A 14,123-nucleotide genomic window follows, 5' to 3' on the forward strand; every position below is an offset into this window, starting at 1 on the left:
CTTAATCAATGACTTATTACTTTCCCTGAGCAAGTTCAGTTTGCTGAAGAAAGCTGTGGGATATGGTCGAAAAAGATTGAGCGCAGGCTGCATAGAACTGAACAGAACTGAAAACCAGGATTTAAATACAAACTGACAAGGGGGTGAGGTGCAGGCGGAGAGATAGGCGGAGAAGCTCAGGTGAGGTGAATGAGGTAATGAAACAGGAGATGAGGAAAGGAAGCTGATAGGCTGGGGAAGACAGAAGGAGCAGGGCAGGGCTGACGAGGCTGATGCAGGAGGGGAAGTTAGTACAGGAACACAGGAAGGAAAAAACACAGAGCAGAAAACCCAAAAACCCAGAAAACACAGCACTGTTAATAATAAACCGACCTACGTCCAACCAACTAAGAATATACATGAATACACACTTAAGTACACAACACTATAACCTGCATCCTCTCTTATTCATAGCAAACAGAAAACCCAAAAACCCAGAAAACACAATCCTCTTTATCACTGTGTTTATGCTGTGTGATTTCAGACTGGAGTGAAAACAAAGACAGACAAACTAATATAGGCAACTTAAATAATCATGCAAGATAGTCTTCTGAAGATACAACTCATATCAGCTTTCTCAGTTTCAGTACAGTCTAAACAAACAGGGAGAAAAGTCTGAGGGCCTCTGGTGGACTGGTGGAGAATGGCAGCTAGGGACATAGAGCCAGACTGTCACATGTTTGAAATGATCCAATATTTCACCAAAAATCAAAGATTAGACCAACAGTCAAAAAACTGAAAACAGATTTGTGTATCAGAACTTTGTTTTTTCTTTCTTTCCTCTCCCATTAATCATCTCACGACCCCTCAGATTTATCCGGTGACCCTTTGGAGGGGCCTGACCCCTTGGTTGGGAACCACTGGACTAAACTAGCTAACTGTATATAAAGTAGTTGAAACTAGCTCCACCTCCAGCAGCTACAACAGTAACATGCTGCTCTAACACTGATGCTTCACTATTAATAATCTAACTATGTCATATATAATAATAATATATCAGTCAGAGGGACCAAACCACTACTTTTACTGCAATACTTTAACTACATCAAGCTCATAATACTTATGTACTTTTACTGTAGTAGGATTTTTCAAGCAGGACTTTTACTTGTAATGGAGTAGTTTTACATGTGGTGTCGGTATGTATCCTGACAGTTTGATGTTTGAGCTTCGCCGTGCAGAGTTTGACACTAGAAGACAGTTTTCACGTTTATCTGCTGAAAGTGGAAAGTTTCTCTGAGCTCATTGAAAATCAGACTTGAGGCGTAGGCCTGTGAGCATGATTTGTGACATCACACCTATCCTGGTCCAGTTTACACAAGTGTGCTGTGGAAGCTTGAAGTCTCCAGTGCACATACACTGAGAATGGATTTAACAGACATCTTGTGTCCAGCACTTAAACTTCTATTTGCACATTTATAGAATCTGGAATTTTTAATGAGGGAGAAGATGTGATTTTTAAGGATTTTAACAAGTCAACTGATCTATTTTGTGGAAAAAAACATGTTGAACACAAATTATTATTCAAAGAAGAGTATTTTATATACATCTTTAAATATATCTGGAGAGGATCTTTAAGTTAATGTTCTGGATACTTCTTCCACCACTGCTGAAGTACATTTTGAGTGAAACAGTTTAGAGTTTAGGTGGGTTTATTTATCACTACATCTCCTATTCTAATCTGTGATAATTATATTCCCACATTAACACGTTAAACTGAATGAATAATCTGCATAATTTGATAAATCATCAGCTCTTATAAATCATTTCAAGACATCGAATATAATCTTGTCGCCCCCAAGCGGAGAAAAGGCTCCGGTGCACCGCTCGCTTAGCGCTAAACGAACCGGTAGACGCCTATTACTAAGACAAGCGCACCTCCAACTGTTACTGTGACGCGATTGGCTCTATTGGGGCAACCCAGGTAGAGGCACGGCCCGTCGGGATTGGCTGTCAACTAGGGGCCGTTGCGGCAGCCTCAGACAATTGGTGGATGAGTCATAGAGCGTGGTTGTGATTGGCTAAGAAGTCTCGTACGGGGCGGGCTGTCAGGTTCGGTTGCGGAGCTGAAACCGGTAAGCGAGCACTGACTCCAGCACGTTGTGAAGCTGCTGAGGTGATTCAGAGAAATCACTTGTTTCTAAATCGCCGATTTTTTTTGATAATTGACCCGCTGGTAAGTTCTTCTGTTAGATTAACGATCACATGTATTTCCGGTGTAAAATCTGCAGTTTATTATTTCATAATATTCGTTTGATTAACCGGGTCACTGTGTTGGGCCCCGTCTACCTCCTGGTAATGAGATGGTGGCTGCTAGCTCGGTTATTGTGCCTTATTTTGCCGAAAGCAGACATTATTCATTATGTTAGTGTTTGGAATAATAAGAAACTAATATAGTAGGTATTGTGAAGTTGAAAAGTCGAGATATAACCATCGCCATCGTTTACTTTGCGTTTTCAAGAGCTACCCACCGCCCCTGTGTAGCCCCACTTATAGCTCTCCTTCAGTCGTGACTCCCTCCCTTCCTGTCGTTCTTTACCGCCTTTGCTTGCCACTACTCCATTTCATTTCTCACCTTAAACAAATTTAACCACGTCTCTGTCGTTTTTCACGTAGTCTTTGAGCTAGTTAGGCGGCTAACTGAGCTCGGAAAGTCGTGTAAAAATGTGGCTATAGCCGGGGACACGTGTTGGGGCTGCTCCTGATTCCAGGTTATAGCCGGTGTCTGCCCTAGTTTTGGGGGGCCGTGTGCTCGTCCAGCTGTCGCGGTTAGCTCCGCAGCGGGCCAGCCCGTGTGCCATGTGAGCTCAGGTTATATCTGGAAACCAGCGGTGGACTCCCCTCAAAAACCCCGCTGACGTGCGGGAGGAGCCGGGATGACTGTATGCGTGCAGGCCGGTCGTGAACGGCAGCATCACGGCGTGGCCTTTGTCTGTGTGCCATGCTTGCACTTTTTTTTTTTACACAGGCTTGTTCTCTGATATGGCTGCTGCAGTGTAGCATGCCCTTATTTGCGTTTACTCTTCAAATAAACGAGGTCTCATGCAGTTAAAAGCCTCTCCTCTGATGCTAGCTGGAGACATTAGATCTGTCCCAGCACACTTGAGGCTGGTTGGTTTTCTTCACCTCCTCCGCCTCAGGCTGGAGTGATTGGCTTAGCGTGATGGATCAGTAATGTGTGCTGGTTGCTAAGTGTGTGTGCCAGAACAACAGATGGCTGTAGGTTGTGTGGACAGGTGTGGCAGACAGTCCATTAAAGAGAGCACCTCCCCTTGGTTGCTGAATGACCATACCAATGTGTTTGCATGTTTTAGCCCTCTTACCACAAATCTCATGTAGGCTAGGTTCACACTTTTTTCCAGTCTGTCAGGTGTCCGTATGAACAGTGGAAGAGGTTTTCCTCTTTTTAGCATCAAACTCTCTCTATGTGTTTCCTCGGACAGTGTTTCCCTGTTGAGTGGAAGTATAGTAACAAAAAGAGGGACTTTGGCACTAAAAAGACTGTAACGTTGAAAGATATCTACTTGATTTGACTCATGTGGACGGCTGAAGCTTCATATTTGCACAGAAGGAGGTCTGTAGATTTTGTCCTCCATCACTTCCATTGTAAGTGCATTATGAAGGGATCTTCTAATGAGCAGGAGGAATGATTACAGCAAGAAAAAAACTAATGTTCATTTAGACTCCTGATTGTTGTTTTAAGACAGACTTGAAAACCTGTGAACCGTCCTTTTTTAATATTATCGTTGACCATCATTCTCTTGTGTGTCTGTAGTGTTTTAAAGACGTCCGTGGGTGTTTTTATATTTGTCTTACTGTCAAATCCCATGAGAAGATAAAAACAGTGATGAATGTGTGTGTGACTGTTATCTGTGTATCCAACGCCTGAGATCTTTATTCCTTTTGTGCCACAGAGTCCCACTTTTGTTCGAAAACTATAAACGCATCACCGAGCCGCACCGTCGCACTCGGTGACACGTTCCTTCAGTACCATGAACCACCGGGCCGCCAGAAATACTCACTAGAGCACCAAATCCGCTGCTGAAAATAGTCCCCAACAAACACACTACAGCTGTGTGAGCGACGTTTATCTATTTTAGGAAGTTATTTAGCCTTTTTCAGTAATTGAATTAACATTTTAAAGACATACATCTCCAGTAGGGACGGATGGGCTTGGGGCGGAGTGCCACACACCGACTGGAACGCATCAGAAACGTAGAATATTGCCAGATTGTGCCTTTTTAAGCTTGACAAATTTATTTTTCCTACCTTCTAGGCAGACATCAGTTTCAATTTTTTTTTGTCAGTGTAGAATGAAAATCAACTAGCACGGTCTTGAAATTTGCTTGAAATGGGTCATCCATCAAGCCTGACAAGCATGGAGGCACTTGTGTGCAAATATTTATAAAGGTGACTGCTCCCACTTAACGGCAGCACGAGCGCCGGGTTGCGTTTACCAAATGAAAACGTACAGGAAACAGAGAATAATGTGTCTGTTTTTAAAGCTCTTCACTGTAAACCGTCCGTCATGGTATGTTATCAAGGTTTGTTCTTGAATGAAGTGTATTCACACGGCGGTACGCTGGGTTTGGTGGGTAAATGGAACCAAAGAAAGAATATATACAGAATGATTGAGTATATATAAAACGGCTAAATGGTACCAAACCCCCCTGAGAAGCTGCTGGTGTTTTAGTTACAGTGTGTCGCCTTCTCTCTAATAAAGATCGTTTGCTTTCTCAATGTGCGTCAGGTTCAGTTGTCAAGAAGAAAAAGGCGTCGGAGTGACATTTGAATGCAGTGACGGTGCAATTACAGATTTTTATCCACTCGGTGCGAAAACAACCGGCGAACATCTGGGTTGATGTTGTTTTTAACGCCCTGGGCGGGCTGTTTTCATGTCGTCACACCCAGACGGGGCAGTAAACACGTCAGAATCAGTCGGTTTTTTTGCAGATCAAACGCATTTCATGCCGCTGGTATTTCAACACAGTCCAGACAAACAAATTAAAAATGAGCCTGTAGCAGAGGTCATGTTTACCTAAGCTGATTCACACTTCAGACTCTTCAATCACGACGTCCGGATGATTCATCACAGGGATACATGCTCAGAAGTGCTATCGCTTCTGTAGAATTCAAACAAGTTGTTTCTTCAAAGTATTGTGCATTACAGAGGCGCAATTTGATAGACTCCTCTCCAGCTCTTTGGTTACCACAACAGTCGTCATGGCATCCCATAATGCACAGCTGCCTGCGCTCTATGGGAGTCTGAGTATTTTTGGAACGAGTCTAAAGTTATTTCCTCTGTTTGTTGTAAAGAATTTACACATTTCCTTTAAGGATAGAATTAGAACTGCTTCCCTATAATGAGTTTTAAAATTTTGCAGATTAAATTTGGATCCCATATTTTGCTACAAAACCACAAAGATACATATATCTTAAAAAAAAAAAAGAAAAGGGAGAGCAGCCGCTCACAATCATCACACGCTCTTCTAATCGGCGTGAGAGCAGATTGTGCTTCAGATCAACAGCAGATAATCTGAGCTCAACATAAATCCACATTACAGCTCTGATGTGGTTTCTCTTACATATTATCAGCAGGGTAAAGTTTAGCGGGTAACCGTCTGCGTAACCTGATCCTCCTTCTTCTTCTTCTTCCTCCTCCTCACAGAGATTTCCAGTTGACCAAAGAAATGGTGATGGAGAAGCCAAGTGCCCAGCTGGTCGGGCGAGAGTTTGTCCGACAGTATTACACACTCCTGAACCAGGCCCCCGACTACCTGCACAGGTACCGCTATCAGCTGTTTTATCTATCATGTGATTATCATTCTGGAGACTCCTTATCTTCTCAGTTACATGTCATTGTTTTACATGTATAGATATATGAGTGCATCATGTTTTAAATTGTCTTTGCGTTCAGGTTTTACGGGAAGAACTCCTCCTACGTGCACGGCGGCCTGGACAGCAACGGCAAACCGGTGGAGGCCGTTTACGGACAATCTGTAAGTAGACGACTTCATCCAGCAGATAACAGTTTTTTAAAAACGGTATTCCCATAGAGAGGCACACAACACTTGACTCCCACATACTCAACGCTCGAGTGTGAAAAAAAATACTGAGCTGACATGAAAGCCTGTTTGCTAGAGAAGTTTTAGTCTTTTAAGCAGTTTCCTTTTTAAAATCTGGAGCGTTTTCACCTTCTCATCCAGTCCGTCTGGCTAACCCAGTACTAAATGCAACACTTATTAAAATAGGTTTCTAAAACGAGGGATAAGAATGTGAGGCAGCTGCAGACGGACACGCCTAAATGCAAACATGTAGATGTATGCAGTAGCGGTTTGGCTTATTGTGTTGTTTGATGTGACAGAACAAGGACTTTGATAAAAATCTGTCCAAACAGGAAATGATATTATCTGAACAAACAACATCACAAAAACATCCTGCAATATTTTAAGGCAACACCGCCCGCCAAATAGTCTGCAGTTTATTTTGAAAGTCCCAAAAAACGTAGAGCAGCTGGACGTTCTCTCTGAGTTGTGAGTAAAGATTTTTTTTAATGTAGCGCCAATTTTAAAACAAAAGTTGCTTAACAATTAAAATATTTGCCGCCAAATATGAAACAGGAAGGATAGTAACACACTCAATTCTTCCTTATTTTTTTCAGGAGATCCATAAGAGGGTGATGGCTCTGAGTTTCCGGGATTGTCACACAAAGATCAGGCACGTGGATGCCCACGCCACCCTGAACGAGGGCGTGGTGGTGCAGGTGATGGGCGAGCTGTCCAACAACATGCAGCCCATGAGGAAGTTCATGCAGACCTTTGTACTGGCACCGGAGGTTCGTATTTCACCTTTATGCTTATGTGAAGCCATGATGAATATTCAGTGTTTCCGTTGCCACAACAACAACAGTATTCATCAGTATTAGACTGCTCAGTCGACTCAGATTCTTCAAATCGAACAGTTGTTTTTTTCCCCTTTTATCAGTCAGTGTACACACTTTACAGCTGACCAGAGTAACTTGACCCCCGCTAATAGCATTGACTTTTCTGTGGCTGCGGCACTTCCCGCAACAAACCTGCAATAATGACTCACTTACACCGTTAACACCGGTGCAGTTAGGCTGTTATGTTGTTGAGCGAAGCAGGAGAACGGCGAACTGTTGAGGACTTTATTTAGCACTGATGGTGCACGTGGTTTCATCTGCACTTTCTCTACCTTTCTATTTGTTACTGTGTCATTCTGCAGTCTTCTACTCTACACAGTCCCGCAGAGACTACCAGTGAGGAGGCGTAGCGACAGTAACAGTGCACAGCATCAACATGCACATCAAGTGTCTCTGTGTTTAAACACAACAGCTGTGGGTGTATTAACCTAGCTTGAAAAAAACATAATTACTGTCACAGAATAATAACTATATTAATTAATTTAATTAGTCCTCCAACAAGTTTTGTCTTTACACATACACTGGCCCCACAGCAAACCTCTTGTTCCTGATGTTTCTTGTTTTTCTGACAGCAAACCTCTTTGACATACAGTAGAAAGTGTTTGATTAGTTTTCCTGTTCTCTCAGGGAACCGTCGCAAACAAATTCTACGTCCACAACGACGTGTTCCGTTACCAAGACGAGGTGTTTGGCGACTCTGACTCCGAGCCTCCAGAAGGTGAGATAATGTCCTCCTTCGTGTTCATCCTTCACCGGGGGTCACCTTTCTCTTTTTTTCATCCTCTCGATAGATACCATCATCATCTCTCTGATCTCTGTATTATTCGGCCAAAGATTCCATTAAGTGAATTTCCTCAGTCAGTCTTTAGAGATTATATGACTTGTATCAAGAGTTAAGCATCACAGTTCAAGTGCTCTGATCATCTATCTTTGAACCATGTCTTTTTTTTTTTTGTGGTTGTTAAAGCTGCTGAAGAGTGAAAGAAATTGAACACGTTTGATGTCTGTGAATATTTGATTGAAAGCAAACAAAGCAGTAAATTGAACAGGAGGAAGAAAGAGCTCCAAGATTAAACCACAAGCTTCACGATGAGCAATATTTTATTCTCTTTAGTGGAAAAATTGAAACGCCCCACAGCCTTTCTTCTTCTATTCAGGTTATTATGCAGAGCTGCAAAATTGAGCATTAGTATAATTTGAAACAAGGCTATTTGAATAGTCAAGATGGTCATTTGAGATTTAAATGACATGAAGCTGTCAATCAAGAGGTCTGAAATGACGCTATGATGCCACATGAACACTTTTCTACACGTAGTTGGTTTACATCACGTTGCGCAACACGTTATGAAACCAATATTTGGGATACCGTGGTCGAAACACCGCTGTGTAGAGAGTTTGATGTATTTCTTCTGCTATCCTCAGTCGCCATGTTTCACTGTCTTTATATCTGTGGAACCAGTCCAACCAACCTCCAGATGTTAAAGGTTATAGTACTGCAAGATGACGGCGCCCTTTGCCACGAAAGATATATAACGGGGCTTCTTTTTTCTTTTATAAGTTATATTCCATCCGCTCTTAAATGAATCAGGATGATGTGAGTAGATGGTGGCACTTTTTGGTTTAGGTTTTAATGGGATTTAAATTTACAAATTGTTTTTTTTCCAGTAGCAGCAGCAGGTATGTGTTTTTTTTTTTTTTTTACTGTCCTGAACATCTTTTTGTGTGTTTTCAGAGTCTGAGGACGAGGTGGAGGATATCGAGGAGAGGGTTCCCTCTCCCGACGTAGCTCAGGAGGAGTCTGCTCCTTTCTACGACCCGTCATCCTGGTACGGATCATAGTTTGGGTTTATCAGGCACTAACTTACATACTCATGTAACATAGAAGGAGCATCTTTTATTACGCTCTTGTATTATAAAGGTGTTGTCTCTGTGTGTTGTAGTTCAGAGCCGGCGGTCCCTGGCGACGAGGAGGAAGCGGCGGCGAGTCCGGAACCAGAGCCAGAGGCGGAGAAGGAGACCGAACCCGCAGTCGTGGAGCTGAAGTCGGAGACGATGCTGGAAACTCAAACAGACGCAAACACAGCCGACGACCAGACAGAGAAAAGCCCCGCCGCCGCCCCACCGACCGCCGAACCCGCCGCCGTGCCCGCTGAACCCGCCCCCACCGCCCCAGAGGAAAACAGGGTACGTCAGAAGATACCTGAGGGGAAAAAATGGCTGGAGGTATCAGGTGTTTGTTCTCGCTCACACAGATGAATCGGCTTAAACGTCTCTCCTGTGTCTCCGTCTGTCTTTCCCACAGCCCTTCTCCTGGGCGTCGGTTACCAGTAAGAACCTCCCTCCCAGCGGGGCGGTCCCAGTCTCAGGAATCCCACCACACGTCGTCAAAGCCACTCCCACAGCACCGGTAGGTTTAAGACCTTCTTAGAAAAGGACAGGACGGGTGACACTGGATTATATTAATCTGAATACTGGTCTAGACTGTGTGCTGTCATTGCATCTCATTATGTTGCATTAGAAACTAGTAAAGATGATGATATACAGCAGCAGAAGTTGTTTTTTTTTTTTGTCATACTGCAGCTCTAACGCAGCTCTCCTGTCTTTATTAGCAGTTTTATTTATTTTATTTATAATTAAGAACATGTGATCGACAGTGTGCAGGGTTTTTTTTTTTTCTCAAAAGCTTTTAACAACAAATCAGAACATGTGCAGAATCTAAGAGACAAAGAACTGCTTTTAATGTAATTTCCAGTCAGCTGTCTTTAAATTTAAGCAGCCAACCTGCTTTAGTTTGTGTGTGGGTGTAATTCCAAGCTGCTTCTATATAGAAGTATTTCAGAAAAGTTTGATTATGGTGTCTAATAAGGCTTATCATGATATTTTTTGGTCACAGTAATAAATGAGAATGAAAATCTGACACCAGCACATCCCTAAAAGCAGGGTTCAGGAATATTATTTGAAATCATTATCGCAATATTAATCTAATCTGGCGATTATCACGATGTGCCAAATGTATACAAAAGACTGTAAAATGATAACTTGATGTATCATCGTCATGATATTCCACTTAAAGCTTCATTATCTCCCAGCTCTTTCACTGAACACAAGGCCAAGTCTAGATTCACAGTCATCTTGCTTTTTTTGTGGCTGTTACTTTTAAAACAGCAGGGATCTCGCTTTGAAACAGACATCTTTATATTACGTAAAGATTAAAGCTGATGGGTGTCTCCAAAGTGGTACCATCCGTACTCAAATCACGCTGTTGTGTTGCATCTCCCAGAAAGAGAACAGGACACAAACACCCCCCCCCGCTAGCTAGTTTCTTTACAACGATAATCAAAGTTGTTGTTCTTTCTTTATCCGCCTGAGGTTAAATTATAAATCACAGCTGCGGAAAAAAACACATATTTCCAGCTCTTACAAAAGTGTGTTGACTCTTTCAGCCCAGAGTGGAGGTGAAGTCAGAAACCCAGACAGCAACACAAAGACCACAGAGAGACCAGAGACCAAGGGAACAGAGGCCTGGAGGTCCTCCACCGGTACACAGAGGCCCCAGACCAGGTACCCATCCACACACGCACAAGCACGCAAATACAGTATAAACAGCGGTTAAATGGCCTCTAACCAGATGTAACAAGCAGTCATCCTGACAGGTAACCAAGCATTACACCGCTAGTACAAAGCAAGCATAATGACATTTGACAAATGCTGTTGAATATGGTTCTGAGGGCAAATACCGATGTGTGTGTGAATACTCACTGTGACCGCAGGTATGTTCAGACACATTCCCAAAGTTTCTTTATAAAAAGAGCAGAACAGTAAAACTTTTTTTTGAATTTGACAATATTGCCAAGTTGCAGGCAGCAGCAATCAAAGGTTAAATGTGTCTTCTTTTCGGTTGTAAAACCACAGTTCTGCCTGTGAGAACGCATCAGATGTTGCATAAATTTTATAACAGAGGTGAGAAATCTTCAAACAAAAACACTTGAATTGTAAGACTTCCCAAAAACACTGGCCAGTGTGGAAGAATAAGTTAATTTCATGACAAATGAATGTACGCTGTCCAAACACAAGATCAGAGATACTGCTTCATTCGCTGGACTCAAACATCCCGCAAGTCCTGTTTGTCACTTTAAAATGTGCTTGAAAGATAACCCTAACCCTAACCTCTAACCCTAACCTCTAACCCTAGCCATAACCCTAATCTCTAGCCTCTAACCCTAGCATAACCCTAACCCTAACCTCTAGCCTCTAACACTAGCCATAACCCTAACCTCTAGCCTCTAACACTAGCCATAACCCTAACCTCTAGCCTCTAACACTAGTCATAACCCTAACCTCTAACCCTAATCTCTAGCCTCTAACCCTAGCCATAACCCTAACCTCTAACCTCTAGCCCTAACCTCTAACCCTAGCCTCTAACCCTAGCCATAACCCTAGCCTCTAACCCTAGCCATAACCCTAACATCACATGTAGCTGTGTAAGTGTTTGTTATAATGCACTAACTGCATACAAATGGCTTATCTGCAGTAAACTAAATAAACTCCTAAACCTGGTAGATGTTCTATATATGCTCACAGTATATTAGCTCCTTTTTGTTCACATGTTGAATTGTTTGTCGTTTTACAGTTCGTGAGGGTGAGCAGGGAGAGTCGGAGGGTCGCAGGGTGGTCAGGTACCCCGACGCCCACCAGCTCTTCGTGGGCAACGTCCCTCATGATGTGGACAAGACCGAACTGAAGGAGTTCTTTGAACGTAAGTTGGATCTGATGATGCTGGTACAGCGGCTTAAGCACTTCAAGGTGTTGAGTTGTTTAACTTTTGAATACAGCAGTTGAGAAAACGGTCTGATCACAAGGTCCGTTTAGTAGCGTTCTGGAGCTTTTTATCATCTCATTTTTATCAGCAGATGTGAGTGAATAGCTGATCATAAAGCTACAAACTGCAACTACATGTCTAAACTTTTTTATTTTTTTATGTAACTTTTATCACTGTTTGACAGGGAATGTCATAAAACACTACAAGAATAATATGTAAGATAAGATAAGAAAAGTTTATAAAGGACTTGAAGCTCATTTTCTGTCATAAATTGGAATTTTTATTGTTATTGGGAGTGCTACTTCCAAAACAAATATTAACATAAAGTCTACTTAATATATTCAAACTGCAAACATTTTTTTGTTGAAACCACATCGGTTAAATACTTGCCTCCCCCTTCTCGACAGAGTATGGTACAGTCCTGGAGCTGAGGATCAACAGCGGAGGGAAGCTACCAAACTTTGGCTTTGTGGTGTTTGACGACTCTGAACCTGTACAGAAGATCCTCAGCAACAGGGTAATTACAGCTCACGTTTTTCCTTTTACATTCTCCTGTAATTATTTGCTAATGAGACGTTTTCATGTTTTTAAATATCCTTTGTCACTTCCTGTTTATTCCCTCTTGGTAAACATTTTTCTCACTGTTGGAGTTATATTAGATTTACATATTTTTAAGAGATTCTCCTCTGTCGTCTCCTCAGCCCATCAAGTTCAGAGGCGACGTCCGTCTGAACGTGGAGGAGAAGAAGACCCGGTCAGCCAGGGAGGGCGATAGACGGGATGTGAGGCCCCGGGGTCCTGGAGGTCCAGGCGGCCCCAGAGAGAGAATAGGAGGCGGCGGAGGACCCAGAGGACCCCCCACCCGCGGAGGCATGGCACAGAAACCCAGCTTCGGCTCCGGGCGGGGCGCCGGCCCCAACGAGGGGCGCTACTCTGCCCAGCGCCAATGAGACACCAGGGCTCCAAACCTGAGTTAGATTACTGTTTGAAAATGGATTCAACTTACTTCTGAGTGGTTATTGATTTGCTGCAGCAGGAACCAATTGGACAAACCCCAAATTTAACCAAAACCCCTTCTTTACTTTGCATCTAGGAGTAGAAATGAGCAGGTGTTACAAATCTCGAGTCAAAAAACCTGATTTTTCTGATCAGTATCCACCTCATTCTTCCTCCTAAATGCTCACTCTTGCTTAAAAAGGCTTAAAAGTGGCAGTAAACAAGTATTACAGAAGGGATTTTCGTTAGTAATTGACGCAGGTTTGGTCGAGAGCTTTCACCGTCAAGTCACGCCAGCTCCTGCTGAATTCGAGAGCCAGTCTCGACATCTGTCTCTCACGAAGATGGCTGCCTCCTCTTCCTCCCTGAACTCCCCCTTCCTTCCTCCTCCTCCTCCTCCTCCTCCTCCTCCTCATTCTTCTCCTCCACCTGCTGCTTTTTGTTTCCCCTCCAAGGAATCCAGAATGTCACTCCTCATTTTCTCCATTCTTTCTTTCTATCCTCCTCTTCGTCTCCTCCTCAACCAACACGTGTTATCTGGACTTTTTTTTGTCTTTTTTTTTTGTTTTTCATGCTTGAACTTGAATTTATTAAGAAACAAAACGAAACACGCAAACACATGAAAAAAAAAGGGTAAATACTACTTGAATTGGGGATTAAAAAACCCAGAGGTTAGGTTTTTTCGCGTTCTCTCTCCCTGTTTCTTAAAGGAACGTGTACTTTACTGCTTGGGCAATCCTGTGTATTGCTGCCACCGTTGTATCTAGCGATGGATCTGTCTTATCTTTTTATTCTATCAGGTCAAGAGCTGAACTGTAGTGGTTTTATTTGAGTAATAATGTTGGCTTGTAATATGTGGATTCACGGACGCGTCTGAATGGAGCATGTTTCAAATCATGTATCAAATCCTGTAAGGCTTCTACTACCGATGCACTTCATTTGTCATCATGTTTAAAATGAGCTCACCTGCCGATGAGAGAACTAAATTAAAAGTGATTTACTGTTTTAAAACCTTTTTGTCTGTTGAGCTTGTTTTTGACTTTGCACAGATGGGTTTTTCAGTAGATTGTTTAGTTTGTTTGTTTGTTTGTTTGTTTGTTTGAGAAGGGCTGGGGATCAAACCTTCATGCTTATTTGGGTGCCAGCCAAAATCTGATCAGAGTATCAAACTGTCTGAATACGATACTGTACTGGAAATTGACTGGTCAAATTTGTTCTCTTGTTGACTGATTCTTTACATCAGCTCTTTACCAATTTAATACATTTTCTACCATTTTTAGACTGTATTGTTTTCAGTGTTTAAGATCTTTTACAGCTGCTTTTAACTTT

At 42.6% G+C, this 14,123-nt stretch overlaps 1 protein-coding gene across 2 annotated transcripts; it reads left to right on the forward strand.

The window, feature by feature from the left end:
* Positions 1-2,086: 2,086 nt before the first annotated feature.
* Positions 2,087-13,805, forward strand: g3bp1 (GTPase activating protein (SH3 domain) binding protein 1). Of its 2 annotated transcripts, none has more exons than XM_042419436.1 (12): positions 2,087-2,111; positions 5,705-5,821; positions 5,954-6,035; positions 6,698-6,871; positions 7,607-7,697; positions 8,712-8,805; positions 8,920-9,163; positions 9,282-9,386; positions 10,423-10,540; positions 11,610-11,735; positions 12,206-12,315; positions 12,500-13,805. In XM_042419436.1, exons 2-12 carry the CDS (start codon positions 5,727-5,729, stop codon positions 12,746-12,748), a joined length of 1,488 nt encoding a protein of 495 aa, XP_042275370.1. In that variant the 5' UTR covers positions 2,087-2,111; positions 5,705-5,726; the 3' UTR covers positions 12,749-13,805. The 2 variants fall into 2 exon arrangements, with proteins under 2 accessions (XP_042275370.1, XP_042275368.1); XM_042419434.1 differs by lacking the exon at positions 2,087-2,111 and adding an exon at positions 2,118-2,212.
* The last annotated feature ends 318 nt before the right edge of the window (positions 13,806-14,123 follow it).

The sequence above is a fragment of the Thunnus maccoyii genome, chromosome 8 (assembly GCF_910596095.1).
Source record: "Thunnus maccoyii chromosome 8, fThuMac1.1, whole genome shotgun sequence".
In the NCBI taxonomy this organism is placed as follows: domain Eukaryota; kingdom Metazoa; phylum Chordata; class Actinopteri; order Scombriformes; family Scombridae; genus Thunnus; species Thunnus maccoyii.

Bases quoted from the DNA above. Each gene is read 5' to 3' on its own strand.
- g3bp1 (XM_042419436.1), top strand. From the start codon at position 5,727: ATGGTGATGGAGAAGCCAAGTGCCCAGCTGGTCGGGCGAGAGTTTGTC. The intron at 5,822-5,953 runs GTACCGCTATCA...CTTTGCGTTCAG, and splicing joins GCCCCCGACTACCTGCACAG to GTTTTACGGGAAGAACTCCT. The intron at 8,806-8,919 runs GTACGGATCATA...TGTGTGTTGTAG, and splicing joins TTCTACGACCCGTCATCCTG to TTCAGAGCCGGCGGTCCCTG.